Here is a 19,138-nt window from a genome sequence, read left to right on the forward strand (position 1 = left end):
CATTTTCAAATGAAGGGAACGAATTTCTTCAACACCAAGAGGCCGCGGGGGTTGCAACCTAGATAGATAGTGGTTTCTGAACCTCGCCGCAAACTTGGCTATCTCAACTCAAACCCCATGTTAAAGGTGGGATAGTCCCTTTAACTGAGAACATGTAACGACGATTAAATAAAAACTAAATAGACAAAATACGCCAAAATCATTTAAAAATACCGCAACCGACTATACCTACTAAATTAAACTGCGCCGATTTCGTCAATATTTATGCTTCAAATGTCTAGGCCAACTGTTTAGCTAACCATCGTCACCTTGATATATATTGACGTCATAGAATTTTAAAAGTTCAATGAACAAGGTGCTGCTTAAGTAAAATTAGGTAGAGCTATATTACTTAAGTTTGATAGATTTTAGGTCAGATTGGGTTAGGTCAAGGCATGTTAGATTATATTAGTTGTAAATGAGGACAAACAATTGTCGACAGACGACACTAGCCCTACATTTTTGCTTTGCTTAGTTTATTGATGACGTCATTACAATATTTTTTTTTCATTTCGTACTAAACATTTTTCCTAAACTGTTTATTTTACCAAGGCCGTTATGCAGGCCGTATATTGATATTAGGCAGGATCCAGGGACGACGGTGAAAACAGGGCGCCTGGGGCGATTTGATCAAGGTTCGTGAAATTCACACGTGACGTTTAGCATATAGAAGGCCCACAAAGGGGGAGAACTTCCAAATGTCACGTGACTAGTATGCCCTCCGGCGCCCTGTTTTCACCGGCGTCCGGATCCAGCAGGAATACGCGCTGCCTCAGCCTTGGGAAGAGTGAGAACGGTTGCTGAACCCAAATAAATGAGAATACATGCTATAGTAAGTACATGCATGCATGTCCATGGCCATTTCTATTTTCTTCTTCAAGTCTAGTCTGTCATTCAATGTTCATCATTAAGTAATCATGTTTTGGGTTTATATAGCCTTGATCTTTTGTTTCCACTTTATTTGTCTTTCAGGTCGAGGATCTGATCTGGGATGCCGTGGTCTTGGCAACGCTTTCTGGCTAGTTTCCATAGCTGAACTGAACTCAAACTGCAGACTGCAGAGGAGTCACTTTTGGAGTTTGGTATCCAGTACTTGCTTTGCAGGTCGGCACTGCAACGCAGCTTCACTCGAAAACTCACTCTGGCTAAAGATGCCCTGCTTCTTCCGAGATGGCTACCCTCTGAAACCTCGCGTTATCAGGTATGCTATAATCAGTAGTCGTAAAGCAGGCATCTTACTTGATTTTTTGCAACCAAGGAGAGGTGCTATACCCAGGGATGCTTTCTAATAAAACCAAAACAAACCTAACCAAACCTGACCTAAACCTTACTTACAACCTTAAACCTACAGCCTATAACCTAAAACCTACCATGTCCACCTTATACCTGCTGCAACCTACAACCTAACCTACAGCACCTCTCCTTGGTTGTAAAAAAAAAAAACAAGTGTGATGTCTGGCTTCACTACTACTCTATAATCTTTACTTTGCACCTATTATATATAGTTCACTCTATTTTGATGAGATTGCCCAAACATACTTTGTTGCACACTGTCTGACAGCACTTTGCTATCCTGGACCACTGGCAACATTTGGAACCAAAGATATAAGTTAATCATGGATGCCATAGCCCTGATCATTGGTGGTTCAGCCTCGCAGCACTACTGCCAATATATATCACAGTCTGGGTATCTAACAACACATTGGATGTAGCCTTGTTGATGTTCCCTTTAGCGGTGGGGGGAGGGGGGGGGTCCAGCATCCAGCGGTGTAGCCAGGCGGTTCCAGAGGGCTCTGAAGGTGGCCCCGAGGGCTGTCGTTGCGCTGCTGGCCACACTTCTTCTGTGGGTAGAATAGTTTCCGACCTGTGTCCATTCAGGACATGAGAATTAGGTAACCTTATTTGCCACGTTTTCTGGTGTGATATAAGGGCGTTTCAAATAGGGGTGACCTGTTTCTGAATTTTGTATGTGCAACATGCTGTACATTTAAAAATGGTACGTTGTATTTTATCGCTTTGCATTTCGGTCGCTATATTCTCCGGCGTTAGCAAGTGGCGTGCGAATGTTACGTATCTCCCTGTTATATCCCATGTCCCGTGGTGTATTGTGCACTCCTGGTCCTGAAAAAATGACATCGTCGATTTCATCCAGTCATCCCTTCAGATACTCCTGAAAATGATAATGACAATAGCTCTATCCTACGAGTTAACAAACAATATAATACGTGATGATTTGTTACACGGTTGCACACATTTGAGTCTTTCCATTCCAGATCGTAATGCTGATTTTTGGTTTTGCATTTTCAACTCGTCTAGCTCGTGATAATTTACGATGCCGATATAAAACGTACGGTCATGTTTGACTTTGAGAAAATCTGCACTGAAAACTCGACACACATCCTTATTGCGTACGATGAATGCGTTTGCTTGATTTGGACAGGCGACAGCGAACGATCACAGTTTGTCGGCTGCTTTCGGGGGACATTTATGTGTAATTATAAGGAGGAGATAGGTTGTAGTGTAGATACATGGCAGTTAAACGAAAGCTACCGAACAATCACAGTTTGGGTAGCTTTCTCTGTTGCCGCAAATAAATTCCTGAATATAAATTCGCATGTAACAATTGCTTGGGGAGGGATGCCATCGACAATGTCACATGTATGCGCTGTGACTTTTTCCTTTCCGACGAACTGTTTGACAGTTTGACACTGCTGACCGCAAACAATGCGTATCTAAATAAGGCAAATCTGCGTGACTGTTGAACTCTCCTATTTTTAATCTCAAGCACAATGAACGTGATGCATTTGTTTCCAGCACTATCTAAGCATTCAGCCGTGTGGTGATTTTAGTTTGAGGTCTTAGACGGCTGCGTTGTTCCAGCGTGTGTGCCTAGACGCTGGCTGTGGCTGAGAAGAGAGCCGAGCGGCTGTTTAACTACTCCAGGCCGACGATGGGCTCCGAGCGGTACGACGAGGCTCTGATCCAGATCCTGCAGGCCGAGGGCAAGGTGGTGCCCTTCCTAGACGTCATATTCGGCTTCCTGCAGCGGAGGACCGACTTTTTCCACGAGCACGCGCGGCCGTCGTCGATGGGTTTTCCGCCGGGCGTGGCCGAGCAGCTGGTAGTGACCACGTTCAGAAAATGGCGCGAGGTGCAGCGCGCGAACGCCGCCGTGCCGCCGGCCGTGGCCGAGGAGGAGGTGGTGACGTCACCGGCGGGTGTGACGTCATCTGCTGACTCTGGGGGAGCGTCTAAAGAAGCCGCGACGGACACCAAGAGGAGCGGAGATGTTGGCGCCGCAGCGCCTCCGCCGCCGGCCGAGGGGCGGCCGCGGCCGGCGGCGGCTCGCAGCGCCGCCGAGACGCACAACGGCGCGGCGCGCGCCACGTACAGCTGGTCACAGACCATCTGCGACCTCACGGTGCAGGTGCCGGTGCCGGCAGAGGTGGTGCGCGCGCGCCAGGTGGCCGTGCAGCTGCGGCCAGAGAGCGTTTCCGTGGGTCTGGCCGCCGGCGCTGAGCTGATGTCCGGCCGGCTGCACCGGCCCGTGCGCGCCGAGGAGTCCTCCTGGAGCCTGCTGCCGGGCGACTGCGTGCAGCTCAGCCTCGAGAAGACCAGGGAGTGCTGGTGGAAGGCGCTGCTGGAGGACGAGCCGGAGATCGACCTGCAGAAAATCGAGGCTGTCAAGCCGTGGGAGGAGCTCAGCCAGGAGGAACAGATGAAGGTCAGCGAACTGCGTGCCCGCGAGGAGGCCAAGCGCCGCGGGGCGCCGGCGCCCGGCGGCGGCGCGGACGTGACGGCCCTGCTGCGCGAGGCCTGGGACGCCGAGGGGTCTCCGTTCAGAGGGCAGCCGTACGACCCGTCGTCGGTGCAGATCATACCGCGCGCGCCGGCCACCGGCGACAGCGGTCAGTGAGCGCCCGGTGTCCGCCCGGGGAGGTGGCACCGGTCACAGGGCACGTGTGCGAGCGATGGAGAGTGGTTTCTGCGCCGGTGTGACCAAGGACTGTGAATAAGGACTGTGACGCGCTATCAAAGCGCAGAGGCGGACAGCTCAGCTGGCCTGCTGTCGTGAGTGTTTGAATTGTTTGAAGTGTGGTGTGAACACATCAAGCTGTTGTGAGTCGACGTGTGTGGTGTGCATTTTGCCTGCGTTTGGACTTTGGTTATTGTTTCGCTTACATTAATTTTGCCTGTTCACGTGTCATTAAAGTCAAGTTGTGTCCACTATATGAGCAAAACAGTTAAAATACAGGCATTCCATTGAAGAGCGATTATGTAACAAAATTCTACATTTTTCAGTCCCATACTTTTATGCATGACGGGATCCAGTATAATGTTAGGGCGCCAAGCCCGAACACACTCTGGCAGTTTTTTGTTCAATAAATACGCCAAGGCGCCGTGAAAGTGTTTTTGTACGTTTTATTTAGAAATTAGCCCTCACATAACATCTGGCAGTTATGTGATGAATTCTGTCATTCCCACGCTTCATTCACGCACGTACGTTGCACATCATGCACATGTGCTTTCCTTTCACTTTTGATTCGCTTGTGTATGCGTGCGTGCGTTCGTTCGTTCGTTCGTCTGATCCCCATTTTCTCTCTCCTATTTATCACCGACCCTGCCGTCCCTCGTGCTGTTCCGTTGACTGTCATTATACCGCTCCCCCCAATATCGCTCTCCCGTCCTCTCCCCTCTGCCCTCCGCTCTGTCCTCTGTAATACCCACCGGGGCCCGCAGACCGGTGTTGTCGCCGCTGTATCCACCGCTCTACCGCTGCAAGGTCTACAAAATAAGTCCTCTCCGTATGCGGGCAGGTGGCGCGCTCAGGCGCTAACTGCCCACTGGTGACCCGCTTACGGTGGGGACTTATTTTGTAGACCTACTGTACGCCCCCCCCTGCCGTCCGCTGTACCTCTGTACCCCCCCCCCCCCGTGTCCGTACCGCTGTCTGTCCCGCTGAACCACTGTACCTCTGTACCTTTGTACCCGGTCCGGCAGACCGGTAGTCTCCCCGCGGCACATCCTGCTACTGGCGCTACTCTCGGTACTCCTATACGGCGAGTGGTACGACCTGTGGCACACTGCGCGCGCCTGGCCGGCCCTGCCTGGAGAGCACCCGTCCGGCAGTGTGCGACTCCTGCTGGTGGCCGATCCTCAGCTCCAGGGGGAGAGGAACGAGCCGGCCGCGCCGCTGGGAACCGTCACACGGTGGGATTCTGACAGGTCAGAGAGAGGGAGGGAGAGAGAGAGAGAGAGAGAGAGAGAGAGAGAGAGAGAGAGAGAGAGAGAGAGAGAGAGAGAGAGAGGGAGAGGGAGAGGGAGAGAGAGGGACTGGGAAGGCGAGAGGGGGATGGTGAAAAGGGTGAGGTGTCGGAATTTGGACATATCCCCGACTGGTGTGTGTCAAATTATTGGAGTATATAGCGTAACGATGTGACATGTCGTATATATCATCAGCTGTTTTCAATTTTGTTTATATAAGCCGAGTCACTTGAATGATCCGGTAAAGGTGATTTTACTCGCTACTTGCTAGATAAGTGCGAGAGCCCGCATCCCGTACCATCTCCTAACTGGTCGATATTTGGCGTCAGGTTCATGCGCCAGGGCTTCTGGCGGGCGTTCCAGCACGTGCTTCCTGATGTGGTGGTCTTCCTCGGGGACCTGCTGGACGAGGGCAGCATCGCCTCCCCCGAGGAGTACCGCCGCTACGTCAGCAGGTTCTGGAGCATCTTCAGCACGCCCAGGAACATCAAGGTACTCGCTGTGGTCCTCAGTGGATTCCGAGTTCTGGGATGGAATACATTTGCTTGTTGCGGTGACTCTTTTCACTTGAATTTACGTAAGCTCACCAATCTAAGAAAGCAAACCTGTATATTGCATGGCTTTGGATAAGAAATATCAACTCTCGGACAATGTTGCGTGTTTTCGGCATCCAGACAATCAGGGATAATTTTCCATGATCACCGGGATGAATCGGTGTTTTAGGCTGACACCGTGAACGACGGACATAACAACGAGTAATAGAGCCATTGGCGAAACAATAGAAATGTGAAAAACATGACTAATTGCATTGACGACCCCTGCTTGTTTGTTTGTTTGTTTTGTTGGGTTAGGCCCTTTCGGTCGACAAGACCATTGCAGAGCCGGAAGGATGATAGGAATTAGGGGGAGACATTGGTCTGGGCAGGCACCCTAGTGAGTCGCCGGGGCTGAGCCCGTCCAGAGGACAGGCCACCCAGCCCCAAGGCACTCACTGCACCCGGCTACGGGGTGCGCTCCCTCGGGAGCAGCGGTGCCGCTCCAAGGGAGCAGCCCGCATGAGATAAAGTTGCCTGTCCAGCCCGGAGGAGGGTTGTGGCGTGGAGGAGAAGGATTTCAGTATCTTGAGGATAGAAGCACGGACGGATGACGACCCCTGCAATACCAAACAATTGACTGTGCTCCCGGAAATATCCCTCATTTTCCAGATGCCGAACGCACTCGTGTACTCGGCTTTCGGACTGCCGCTGCCCTCTCGTGTTCGGCTGGTAACTACAGTTTCTCTATTCTGCCGCCAGGTGGTGTCTGTGCCCGGGGATAACGATATTGGCGGCGAGGGCTCGGAGCCGGTCAAACAGGACAAGGTGGCCGCCTTCCGGGCAGAGTTTGGGGGAAAGGACACTGCCCTGGTGGACTTTGTCCAGTTCTACAAGGTAGGGGTCGGGCTCGGACGACTCGGAGCCCAGGCCTGGGCGGTTGTGCTGGAATGTAAGGTGCCGGCAGGTCAGTTGATTTGACTATGTAAAACACTTCTTAGAAGGGACTGGGTGTCGTTTTTGGGCCCTATTCGTGAAAAATAAATAGTATTTATTTTTCAGAATCATGATGGGATGAAGCATTAGGTTAATGTACTAGGTTAACCTTGAATAATGAATAAAGTAAGATACTGAAAGCAAAGCGATAATGCACCTGATTAAACCTGCCCAGCTTTGTTTCTTTTGATCTGCATGTCTTTTTATTCAATGGCAAATGTAGCCTGTTATAGGAACATTATCATTATTCGTAATGACGCCATTGAAGCCTTCTGCAGGTTGTGTATGTCGCTGTCGCCCCGCTGTGACGCTACCCCCCCCCCCCCCCCCCTCAGATCGGCACCATCCCGCCGCGGTCGAACCACACGCGGCCACCGCTGTCGGACGGCATTAACGTCATGCTGAGCCACTTCCCGCTGACGGCTTCCGTGTCAGCGGTCAACCACGAGGTCAGAGGGGTCAGCCAAAAGGGTCAAATACTGGGTCAGAGGGATCAGAAATCTGGCCAGTGAGAAGGAAAATGCATTAGGCTGCTGGTGGTGTCATGGGACGATTACTACTGATTTGGGGGTTGGTTCGGTGGTGGCACGCGGCTCGAAAATTCCACGTGCTCTGAAGTTGCCAGAGCTGACCTGATCTGTCAAAAGTAATGTTCCCGCCCGGGATCGAATCGGGGACCTTCCGCGTGTGAAGCGGACGTGATAACCACTACACTACGGAAACAACGAATACTTGCCGACCCTGATGCTGGAAAAATACATGTGTGGTAGAAACTTAATACCATGACGTCACTGATTCACGCAGAGTATATTCGCTAACCATTCTCCCGTTCCGCAGGCCCTAAGGCGCCTCCGGATCAACCTGATTTTCTCGGCACACTCGCACACTTCCTTTGTGGGTATAAGAAGGAAGGAGACGGGTCACAGTCTGAGGATGGAGGGCCTCAACTCGCCGGCACTCGAGAGCATCAACCTCGAGGTGAGAGCCGGGATTGTTTACCAACTCTGATATACTATTGTTTTGTGTTTCGATCTATCTATTTATGATCGTTATTACGGCTTGGGTTTATTTTGTTAGCGTGGCGTGTCTAATATACTGTAGCGTTCGTTTGAGCGCCCGAGTCGTAGTTTTTTTTTCTACGTGTTCCGAGTTCTTTGCCGTCTTATTCGCCGATCCTTCTCGCCCCCTCAATTCAGACCCAAAACGGGCTTAGCCAGCTTCGAAAGCAATTACTTACACACAATATTTACACTCGCCATCGGCTATTCACAATAAGGGCCCGTTGGGCCTCACCTTCGTACATACATTCTGTTGCTGTGTCGCGCTCGATGGTCGGCGCACGCAACCACAAGTCTCTGGCACAGTATTGCCGAGGCCTGCCCCAGTAGAGAGCAGAGAGTAGGGGTCCTACCTCGACGGCACTGAGGCGATATACCGCGCCTGCGGCTGATGGCCTTGCCTGGGTCGCGGCTCGCTAAATCTAGTCCCGCAGGACAGGTCAGGTCATACAGCTGAACGGATGAGAACAGAACAGCGCAGGACTCAGCCCGGGAAAGTGGACGGTGCTGCCGACTCGGCCTAGCCAGCAGTCCCTCTGGCCGCTCTGGCCTCATTATATTCAGAGATGCCCTAACGTCAAAATTCCCAACGTTTATTGGGCGTTTTCCAAGTAAGGTATATGTTCATCAACATCGTGCAATCATCACTTTCACTACCTCTATCTACCGATTTCTTCTTTGTTTTTTAATTTCTTTCCTCGAAGAAGTTTCCAGGAGCGAAACAGGGCACGGCTTAGCTCCAATAGTTTTCACATTGGATGTCAATGACCTTCCAGCAACTCATTTTTCTGATGTTCCTTCAAAGAAAAATGTTGTTTCGATCGATCACGAGCGTTAAATTGTCTGAAAAGGGAACTTAAAAAACGCACAATAAACCGCAATAAACCGATTAAAATTAAGTGTTTTAACAATGGGATGGGTATCTATCTCTATAGATTATATCTCTATGGCGGCCTGCCTCGAGTGCTGCCTGGAGGTCGGGTTGCTGCTGTTGTTGTTGTTGTTGTTCCCCTCCAGTGGCAGGCGGCGCCGACCGATGGGAGTCGGCCGGCCAGTAACCTCCGAGTATTACAGAAAACATTGAGCTGGCAGGGGCGGTGTCAGGTGGCCCACCTGGCCCACCCGCGCCGGCGGAGGCCGTGGGGTCTCCCGGACCCTCCGCTGGTCGCGCTGCTGCGCCGGCCCGCGGGTCTCGCCGTGCCCGTCCTCCCCTGCGGATGTTTACGTGCCGCCGCCGCCGCCGCATTCCGCCCCCGGCCGACTCGGCGATGCGGGGCGGAAGGGATGACCCTGCGCCCATCAGCCGGTGGGGGGGGGGGGGGGGGGCGGTCCGGCGTAGCGGTCCCGTCGGCTCCTGCGCCTAGCCGTTACCGCGGTGTGGATGAGTCAGAGGGACGAAGTTTCTCATACTACATATAGAGGGAAAAGTTGAGGCATTCCACCTCATCCTCATTCTTCATGCACAACCCATCATCATCCCTGACGATAATATACCCACTCATTCCGCTCAGAGATTATCCCTGGGGGGACGCACCCCCCCCCCCCCCTCATGAGTGACCGTTGAGGTCTGGGCGGCTACTGACCTGCCTCTCCGGGCTCGTCTTATTCCCAACGGGACGGTCCAGAAGGTGTATACGCTGCATATCCGACGCTCAGCTATTACCAGCACACCAGTCGTGGTCGAACCAACCCAATGTCTCACATCAGCCCGTCATTCACATTACCGTCCTAAGATGGACTAATAGGACAGAAATTACGGTTTAACCCGATCAAAACGAATGTGTTGTAGCCCCTGCATGTACTTCTGCCGGTCACCGCTAGGCCCATGTACTTCTGCCGGTCGCCGCTAGATGCTGTGAACCGCGAGTTACAGTTTTGTCAATAGGTGTCGCTTTCACCAGTCTCTAAATTGCTAAAGCCTTCGATTAAGTTGTGCGCCCCCCTTTTTAACGTTCCGTTCGCTTAAACTGCTGTATTGTTTGGACAACTGCATTGGCTATGTGTATATTGAAAACCATATGTATTCGTTTATTACATTCGATGTTCTCGCCAACATGTGTGCAATACTAGATAAGTAAGTTCGTATGTAAAACTATATATGTCTCGATTTTGTGGCGAAATACAAGAGATATCTGTATCTTACAGTGTTTCTACTGGCTACACCAGCCAGATTGGTGACCCCGCGTTCTACGCACTAACGGATCGCTATCCCCTCGTGTTCCCTGGCACACCGACACTGGCCTGCACCCTGAGCTATCTCCTCCAGCTCTCTTTGTGTAGGAAGGAAGTGGCGGATGGTGTGTCTCCACGAGGATCCTTTTTTGTGCTGTGTGGAAGTGGATAACGCCGACTACTACTGCTGCACTACGATCCAGCTACTTCATCGGCTCACCTTACCGTCCGGCTACCTCTGCAGCTGCACCGCAGCACCTGCCGATCGCCGTGTCGCCGTCGCCGCCACCGATCTTCCCGACCATTGCTCTCGGCAGCCATGGACCAGAAGACCCAGCCTGCCGGCGCCGGTGCAGCCGCCGGCACCGGTGCAGCCGCCGGCGCCGGTGCAGCCGCCGCCGCCGCCTCGCATGCCGCTGCTGCTGCTGCTGCCGCTGCCGCCCAACCGGACTACCTCCGCGTGGCGACCGCGCCACGCAGCCACGTCGCGCCGCCGCGCTTCTTCGAGGAGGACCCCGTGATCTGGCTCGTCCAGCTCGACCTCTTCTTCTCTCAGGCAGCTGTGGACGATGAGCTCAGCCGTTTCCGGATCGCCGCTTCTCTCCTTCCTGGCCACCTCCTGCGCGACTTCACCGACATCCTCCGCAACCCTCCTCAAGACCGACCTTACACCATCCTTTCCGACGCCATCCGTCAGCGGTTCGGCAAATCAGTCGAACAGCGTCTTCGCTGCCTGCTCTCTGGCCAACAACTCGGCGACAGGCGTCCTTCCCAATTCCTTCGGCATCTCCTGGACCTTGCTGAAGCTGAAGGCTCACAAGATTCCCCGCTCATCCGCCAGATCTTCCTCAATGCTCTTCCGCCTCGGACTCAGCCCTTCCTCCAGTGCCTGCCGCCTGGGACGGACCTTGCGACCATCGCTAGCACTGCCGACCGACTCCTGGAGCTTCCGCAGCAGTCGGACGTCGCTGCACCTACCTCAGGCCTTCTCGCCGCGGTATCGACTTCTGCGCCTGCTGCAGCCTCACCTGCTGCTCCTGCAGGACCCTTCCACCTCCAAGACCTGATGAGCCAGCTGCTGACTGGTATCACGGCCCTCACAACATCAGTCGCCACCCTGGTGGACGAGACGCGCCGCCGAGAGAGGTCTGCATCCCGTGCGCCCGGCCGCGCTCGCCACCGTCCACCACGCGACCTGTCTGCTGCTGCCCGGTCACCCAGCCCTGCAACCAACACGTCTACCGGCGCTGGTGCTTCCTTCTGCTGGTACCACCACAAGTTCGGTACCAACGCGCGCTTATGTCAGTCACCGTGCTCGTGGTCTGCAACCGCAACTCAGACCTCGGGAAACCAGCAGTAGGACAGGTGACACAGACGTCTGCACCTGCCCTGCTCAACCCTGACGTCCCTCCAGCCAGCGGCCTTCTGAGACTCAAGGACAACAACACTGGCATCACCTTCCTCATCGACACTGGAGCCGAGTACAGTGTTCTTCCAGCGACACCCACCGATCGTGCTCGCGGAACCAACGGACTGGATCTGCAAGCAGCCAACAACAGCAGCATCCAGACCTATGGTCAGCGCATGCTCACGCTTTCTCTCGGCCTCAGAAGAGATTTCAACTGGATCTTCATCATCGCGGACGTCTCCCATCCTCTCCTAGGAGCCGACTTCCTCTCCTCGTATGATCTCCTCGTCGACACCAAGAGAGGCCGTCTCATCGACCACCTAACTGAGTTGTCTTCACCTGCTTCCCACTCTTCCGTGCCATCCACCGGACTGACAGCCGTCGTCGGAACCGACAACCCAGCTTTCCTTAACCTCCTTCGAGAATTCCCCAGCCTCACCCAGCCGTCACATCATCCGGAGCCACAGCACTCAGTCCGACATCACATCGAGACTACCGGCCCTCCGGTCTTCTGCCGCCCACGCCGTCTGGATCCAGCTCGACTCGCCACTGCCAAGGCAGAGTTCCAGCGCCTTCTCAGTCTCGGAGTCATCCGACCCAGCAGCAGCCGGTATGCATCACCGCTGCACATGGTGCCCAAGTCCTCTGGAGATTGGAGACCCTGTGGTGATTACCGTGCACTGAACCGCATCACAGTGCCTGACCGGTACCCACTACCACATCTTCACGACTTCACTGCCTGCCTCGCTGGGACATCGATCTACTCTCGGCTCGACCTCGTCAGGGCCTTCAACCAGATACCGATGGCCCCAGAAGACATCGCCAAGACAGCGATCACAACGCCCTTCGGCGCCTTCGAGTTCCTCCGTATGCCGTACGGTCTCCGGAACTGCGCTCAGACCTTCCAAAGGTTCATGGATCACATCCTCCGTGGCCTGGACTTCGCCTTCGTCTATGTAGACGACATCCTCATCGCCAGCAGCAGCATCTCGGAACACCTGTCACACCTCCGAGAGGTCTTCAGCCGTCTTTCCCGCAACGGTGTGCTCCTCAACCCATCGAAGTGCGCCTTCGGCATGGAAAGCATCTCCTACCTCGGCCACCAGATCTCCAGCGGAGGCATCACTCCTCTCGACGATCGAGTCAGTGCGATCAAGAACTTCGACCGTCCAGAGTCAAAGAAGAGCCTCAAGAAGTTCCTGGGGATGATCAACTTCTATCACCGCTTCATCCCACACGCTGCTGCTCTTCTGGCACCTCTCCACGGCCTGACTGCCTCAGACGACCGAGCTGCTTCAGTCACGTGGACCCCAGAGGCAGACGCCGCCTTCTCTGCAGCCAAAGCCGCCCTCGCTGACGTCACCCAGCTCGCTCATCCCGTCAAAGATGCAGCTCTGAGCCTCAGCACTGACGCCAGCAGCACGGCAGCCGGCGCCGTGCTCCACCAGCGAGTTGGTGGTTCTCTTCAGCCTCTCGCCTTCTTCTCGCGCAAGTTCACGCCCACCCAACGCCGCTACAGCACCTTTGGACGGGAATTGCTCGCCATGTACCTCGCCGTGCGACATTTCCTGCCCTATCTGGAAGGACGCGACTTCGAGATCCTCACGGACCACAAGCCGCTCGTCTTTGCTCTCAAGGCCAACGGCAACGCCAACCATTCTCTCCGTGAACAACGTCACATGGACCTGATTCTGCAGCACACCAGCAAGATCGGACATGTTCCTGGACACCTCAACCCGGTAGCTGACGCCATCTCACGGATCAGCTCAGTGTCTGCGCCGGCTTCTGCCGCAGCTACACCTTCACCCGGCCTTCTGAGCTTGGCCGACATCGCCCTACACCAAGCCAACGATCCTGACCTGCCGAAGCTGCAACAATCCTCATCTCTGGTCATCCGTGACTTCCCAGTCCCTGATCATCCGCATCTACGTCTCTGGTGCGACACCTCAACGGCCACACCTAGACCTGTAGTCCCAGCCAGACTCCGCCCTTCCATCATCAAGAGCTTCCACGACTTGTCTCATCCTGGCATCAACGCTACGCGTCATCTCATCTCATCGAGGTTCATCTGGCCCCACATCAACGCAGACATCCGTGCCTTCGTCCGGAGCTGCCAGCACTGCCAGCGTGCCAAGATCCAGCGCCACACGAAGCCACCCATGGGCAGCTTCCAGCCACCTGACTCTCGCTTCCTGCACATCCACATCGACCTTGTCGGACCACTTCCTCCGTCCCAGGGCAACTCCTATCTCCTGACTGTCATCGACCGCTTCACCCGATGGCCCGAGGCAATTCCTCTGCCCACCATGGACGCCGTCACGGTGGCTCGGCATCTCGTCAGCGGCTGGATCGCCCGCTTCGGAGTACCCGAACTCATCACCACCGACAGAGGATCCCAGTTCGAGTCCCGCCTCTGGACAGAAGTCTCCAAGCTTCTCGGCACCTCTCGGATCCGGACCTGCGCCTACCACCCAGAAGCAAACGGGATGGTAGAGCGCTTCCACCGCCAACTGAAGTCAGCTCTGCGGACCGATGACGACGCCGCCTCCTGGTCGGACCGACTTCCTCTGGTGCTACTCGGAGTGCGCACGGCCCTCAAGGAGGATCTCGGATGCACCGCTGCAGACCTAGTCTATGGTTGCAGTCTCCGACTTCCTGGTGACTTCCTCTCCCCCATGTCGTCGGACACTTCTTCTGATCCGGCTTCCCTAGCCTCTCGTCTCCGTGCCGCCATGTCGGAGCTCCGTCCAACTCCTCCTCGTCCTGGCTCCCACCAAATCTTCATCTCTCAAGACATGCAAACCTGCTCCCACGTCTTCATCCGACGCGATTCGCATCGCTCTCCTTTCCAATACGTCTATGACGGTCCTTATCGTGTCCTATCCCGCGACCAGCACACCGTCACCATCGACCGTCTCGGGCGACGCGACACCGTCACCCTGGCTCGGTGTAAACCGGCCTTCACGGACAACATGCCTGCCGCAACGCCGCCTGCAGCACCGGACATCCTGGTGAACGACACGCCTACTACAGCGACAGACAGCTCGGTGGACCGCCCGCCTGCTGCATCGCCTGCACCCAGCCGCTCAGGTGCCCCCGGCGGCTCTCGCCCGGGCGTGCCGCCGGACCCGCCACCCCCTCTCCGCCGTTCGTCGCGTACTCGCCGCCAAACTTCTTTTTATGGTGTTTAACTAGGGCGGGGGAGTGATGTAGCCCCTGCATGTACTTCTGCCGGTCACCGCTAGGCCCATGTACTTCTGCCGGTCGCCGCTAGATGCTGTGAACCGCGAGTTACAGTTTTGTCAATAGGTGTCGCTTTCACCAGTCTCTAAATTGCTAAAGCCTTCGATTAAGTTGTGCGCCCCCCTTTTTAACGTTCCGTTCGCTTAAACTGCTGTATTGTTTGGACAACTGCATTGGCTATGTGTATATTGAAAACCATATGTATTCGTTTATTACATTCGATGTTCTCGCCAACATGTGTGCAATACTAGATAAGTAAGTTCGTATGTAAAACTATATATGTCTCGATTTTGTGGCGAAATACAAGAGATATCTGTATCTTACAGTGTTTCTACTGGCTACACCAGCCAGAGTGTAAAGGTTCAGATTTATATGACTGATTTGGGTACCCCTGTTTTAACTCGTAACTCTTTCTGATGAGTTCTGAGCAGCTGTGTTGGTTTTCCACAAAACATGCCCGGTATTTTGTCGATATAAACCGCTGCCCGAGCTGTGTTGCCTCAGTGATATCCTCGGGTGTCCTATCACCGGTCCACGTTCGTAAACCGCTGCTGGGCTCAATCTTATAAATGCCCTGGAATGGATATGGCAGCACTGGCTGAAGTTCATATGCAGAAAACGGCCATCAAATGCAAAATGGTTTTCACGTATTTCAATCTATCGTTTGTCGACAGTCCAAAAAATTATTTCATTGACTCGGATACCTAACCGTTTGTCGACACTGGTATCACTATGTTACCAATTGGCGTGAATAGAATAGTACGACATGTTTTAAGATTGTACCCTGGGTGGTGTGTTTCAGGACGATAACACGGTGGAGATTGTCGTACCGACCTGTTCATACCGGATGGGCGTCAGAACAATGGGCTACGGAGCCGCCGTCATCGGTACGTAACCATGGCAACCGCCGCGTCACCGCGCGTCCGTGACCCCAGAGCCATACGGAGAATGACGCGTGGCGTGCGTTCGACATCCGGAAAATGAGGGATAATTATCCGGTATCACCGGTAATAATTTGATATTGCAGGGACTATCGATGTAATTGGTCACATTATTAGATTGCCTTTGCTTCACTAATGGCTATTTTACTCGTTGTCATGTCCGTTGTGCACGGTGTCAGCTTAAAACACCGAATGATCCCGGTTATCCCGGAAAATTATCCCTGATTGTCCGGATGTAGAACGCATGCGTGGTTTGACTCGTTTTGGTCATATTTGTAAAAGGCTGGTCAGAGGGGCGGGGGCTCAGAATTGCATGCTTCGTCGGTTAAATTTGTATGATTTTACTGGATTTTACGGAACCCCATAATAGTTATGAGGCGTTTGTTGCATGTAAGCTGTGTGGTATTTGGATCTCTGTTGGTTGTATCATAACGACACTATCATAAGCTGGCCAAAGTTATGTTACCATCGAGTTCGTCTTTGTGAACATTTGTCCAAGTGTATCTCCCATATCTCGTAACATCAACAGTGTGTGCCTTTAGAGGCTCTGCAGCTAATCTCTCTTGCGCCCCACTTATGAACTCAAACAGTGCTATCTCACAGTGAAGAGGCGGGTGAGGGTACGCCGGCCCCGCTGATTGTTTGGGTACTGAGACATACCGAGACAACAGGTCCGGCGCTATTCCACAGAGCGCCGCGGGCATTGTTTGTGGAGATAGCCGGCTTTGTGGCCGTTTTTTGATGAGATCGGCTCAGGTCATCGACCCGAGCTCCTCCATCGCCGCTGTTCTGTTCTCTGTGGCTTAATATCTGCTTTGTGTATTGATACACGAAGAGTTGACATCACGACCGATATAACGTTGAGTTTTTAGTGTGTCGTTCTACAATACGACATTTAAACCAAGTAATCCTTAACTGACCCTGGCTGTAACTCGGTCCCTTGTCTCTGAGCTGCTCTCACTTCCGTCACTGACCCCCCCCCCCCCGCCCCCGCCCTCCTCAGACCGTGCGGGCCGGGTGAGTTACGCGGTGCTCTGGCTGACCTCCCCCCCCTCCTCAGACCGTGCGGGCCGGGTGAGTTACGCGGTGCTGTGGCTGACCCCCCCCCCCTCACTGACCCCCCCCCCCCTCCGCTCCCCCCCCCCCCCTCCTCAGACCGTGCGGGCCGGGTGAGTTACGCGGTGCTCTGGCTGACCCCCCCCCCCCCGTCCTCCCTCCTCAGACCGTGCAGGCCGGGTGAGTTACGCGGTGCTCTGGCTGACCCCCCCCCCGTCCCCCCTCCTCAGACCGTGCGGGCCGGGTGAGTTACGCGGTGCTGTGGCTGCCGTCTCGGTTCAAACACCTGCACATCTACCTGGCTGTGGCTCTTTGCGCCGGTGTGGTGCTGCTGGCCTGTCGGTGCTGCCGAACGGACCGACAGCGCGCCAGGAGCCGGGCCCGGCTCCCCGGCGTCTGACTCCCCGGCGACTCTGACTCTGGCGACTCTGACTCTGACTCCCGACTCTGGCGACTCTGACACTAACTCGACTCTAACTCCCGACTCCCCGGCGTCTGACTCTCCGGCGACTCTGACTCTGGCGACTCTGACTCCCCGCCGTCTGACTCCCCGGCGACTCTGACTCTGACTCGACTCTGACTCCGACTCTGACTCTAACTCTGACTAACTCCCGACTCCCCGGCGTCTGAGTCTCCGGCGACTCTGACTATGGCGACTCTGACTCTGACTCTGACTCTGACTCCCGACTCTGACTCTGACTCTCCGCCGTCTGACGCTGCCGCCAGCCGGGGTCTGAAGTCGTCCAGAGATTCTTCAGTGGTCGGTAGGACCGTTATCAATATCGTTATCGGTAGGATTGTTATCAGTTAACCAGCGGTGTAACGCTGGATAGGCTGTTAGGCATTGTTAGGGCCTCGGGGTTAGGTACACCAAATGCCGGTGTTTTAATCGGTGTTAACTCGTATATGAGGCGTTATTTAACACATTGATGTGTGTTGGGTGTCAACGTTTTTCGTACAAGGGGGTAACTTCTATCCGACCTTTGGCAATAGGAAGCTGTTGGCGTTTTATGGAGTCATGTTCATGTGTGCCTCTTGCTGTTGAGCGCAAGTGTGAAGAGGTTTAATTCACCTCCTATCGTGAGTCACAGGGATCTACACTCTACACGGTTATCTAGCGGTGGCATTAGGGGAATATGTCTTGGTGTGCTTTCCTCGTGTTGTTAGATGGTGTTAAATAAGTCGATACCAACACTTTTAAACGAGCGTCGTCCCGGCAAGACACGAGAGTTAGATAACTCCCTTCGCTGGGCCGGCGAGTTCTCTCAGGGTAACTCTATGGTAACTCTATGGTTACTATGGTAACTCTCCGACAATCCGTAAAATGTGTGCCAAATTCGTGGACATGCCTGTAATGGCCATCCTATTTTTCACGTTTGTGAAAATGTTCACAGACGAACCGTTGGATCACACAGGGTCATTGGGCTAGATAAGGCATAAAGTGCGAAGGAATCCAGCAATACTTCCAGCAATCACAGTTGCCAAGCTCTCTCAGCTAGGTCTATATCTGGACGGGATGAATGTGTGGATACGGTGCAATAACCTGACGAGTTTCGGTAACTAAAGGGAAGTGTGTCATTCAGTGGATTTGGTGACTTACATTCGATTATACGTTAGTTGTTTATCCCTCGGATAACTTAAGAACGATTTTAAGTTAAAACGGCTTGCTACTGCCATGTATGTTTCCATTGTTCTTGAGGAAATTCAGTATAGTTCCCAACAACCGTGCAGTTCATTTCAGAGGGTCAGCCCAGATTTAGGTGCGTGCGCGTATGGCACTAGTTCTCGCCGTTCTGACGTAATTTTGTGTAAAATGCAGTCAGATGTTTTAGTGTTTTGTGGTACGATGTGCCCCATTGCTGCTGGTGTGGAAGGGGCATTTCGGTTCTAAGCCGGCATGTCATTTCTTAAAGTCGAGCTAGAGTCCCTCTAAGTTCGTTTGGTAGCCGGAACGCCGTATGTTCATGAAGTTCACATTGCGTACTTGGTCGTCCAGAGATGTTGCAACTGTTGCTAACCAAGTGTGTTTCGAGTGGCCTGCGGCAGTGCGTTGTCAGCACGTGCCATACAGGCCACAGATCTCCTGGTTTTTAATGTGACTTGTGTAGGGGTGCTGTACGTTTTGGCCCGTCCTACAGTGCGCACTGTTGTACGGAGTTGTGGTGTGTTTTCGAGGTAGATGATCTTAATATGACCGTTTGTTCGTGCGCTACCATTGTTTGAGCCGTTCTCCAGTGAAAAGACTAAGATCATGTGGACGATACAGTTTTTCCTCTTCAGACTGACTCGGCTCTCGAAGCCGGCGATGGAGCTGTTTGTTTTGTTGGCGATAAGATACAGGCGATCGCTGAAAACTCCTCAGCCGTCACAGTGCCGCCCTGTCGGCGCTATCTAGCGGTGGTCACGCAGATCTCCCATCGCTGACCG

General features: G+C 53.7%; 1 protein-coding gene and 1 non-coding gene across 5 annotated transcripts; one reads left to right on the top strand and one right to left on the bottom strand.

Moving 5' to 3' along the window:
* Window positions 1–746: 746 nt before the first annotated feature.
* On the top strand, window positions 747–18,921 carry LOC122372991 (nudC domain-containing protein 3-like). 4 transcript variants are annotated; one of them, XM_043350705.1, is made up of 9 exons: window positions 747–871; window positions 1,012–1,240; window positions 5,041–5,265; window positions 5,634–5,796; window positions 6,600–6,734; window positions 7,169–7,282; window positions 7,671–7,811; window positions 15,517–15,601; window positions 16,942–18,921. In XM_043350705.1, the coding sequence occupies exons 2-9, from the start codon at window positions 1,191–1,193 to the stop codon at window positions 17,109–17,111; spliced, it is 1,083 nt and encodes a 360-aa protein (XP_043206640.1). In that variant the 5' UTR covers window positions 747–871; window positions 1,012–1,190; the 3' UTR covers window positions 17,112–18,921. The 4 variants fall into 4 exon arrangements, with proteins under 4 accessions (XP_043206640.1, XP_043206643.1, XP_043206642.1 ...); XM_043350706.1 differs by having other exon boundaries at window positions 806–826; XM_043350708.1 differs by lacking the exons at window positions 5,041–5,265; window positions 5,634–5,796; window positions 6,600–6,734; ... (2 more) ...; window positions 15,517–15,601; window positions 16,942–18,921 and adding an exon at window positions 2,920–4,446 and having other exon boundaries at window positions 794–871.
* On the bottom strand, window positions 7,484–7,556 carry Trnav-cac. The gene has a single exon. It is a non-coding gene; the product is annotated as a tRNA-Val (tRNA).
* Window positions 18,922–19,138: the final 217 nt, after the last annotated feature.

This window comes from Amphibalanus amphitrite, unplaced genomic scaffold, assembly GCF_019059575.1.
Source record: "Amphibalanus amphitrite isolate SeventyFive unplaced genomic scaffold, NRLGWU_Aamphi_draft 001428F_arrow, whole genome shotgun sequence".
Lineage (NCBI taxonomy): Eukaryota > Metazoa > Arthropoda > Thecostraca > Balanomorpha > Balanidae > Amphibalanus > Amphibalanus amphitrite.

Bases quoted from the DNA above. Each gene is read 5' to 3' on its own strand.
- LOC122372991 (XM_043350705.1), top strand. From the start codon at position 1,191: ATGCCCTGCTTCTTCCGAGATGGCTACCCTCTGAAACCTCGCGTTATC. The intron at 5,797-6,599 runs GTACTCGCTGTG...TTCTGCCGCCAG, and splicing joins GCACGCCCAGGAACATCAAG to GTGGTGTCTGTGCCCGGGGA. The intron at 15,602-16,941 runs GTACGTAACCAT...CCCCCTCCTCAG, and splicing joins CTACGGAGCCGCCGTCATCG to ACCGTGCGGGCCGGGTGAGT.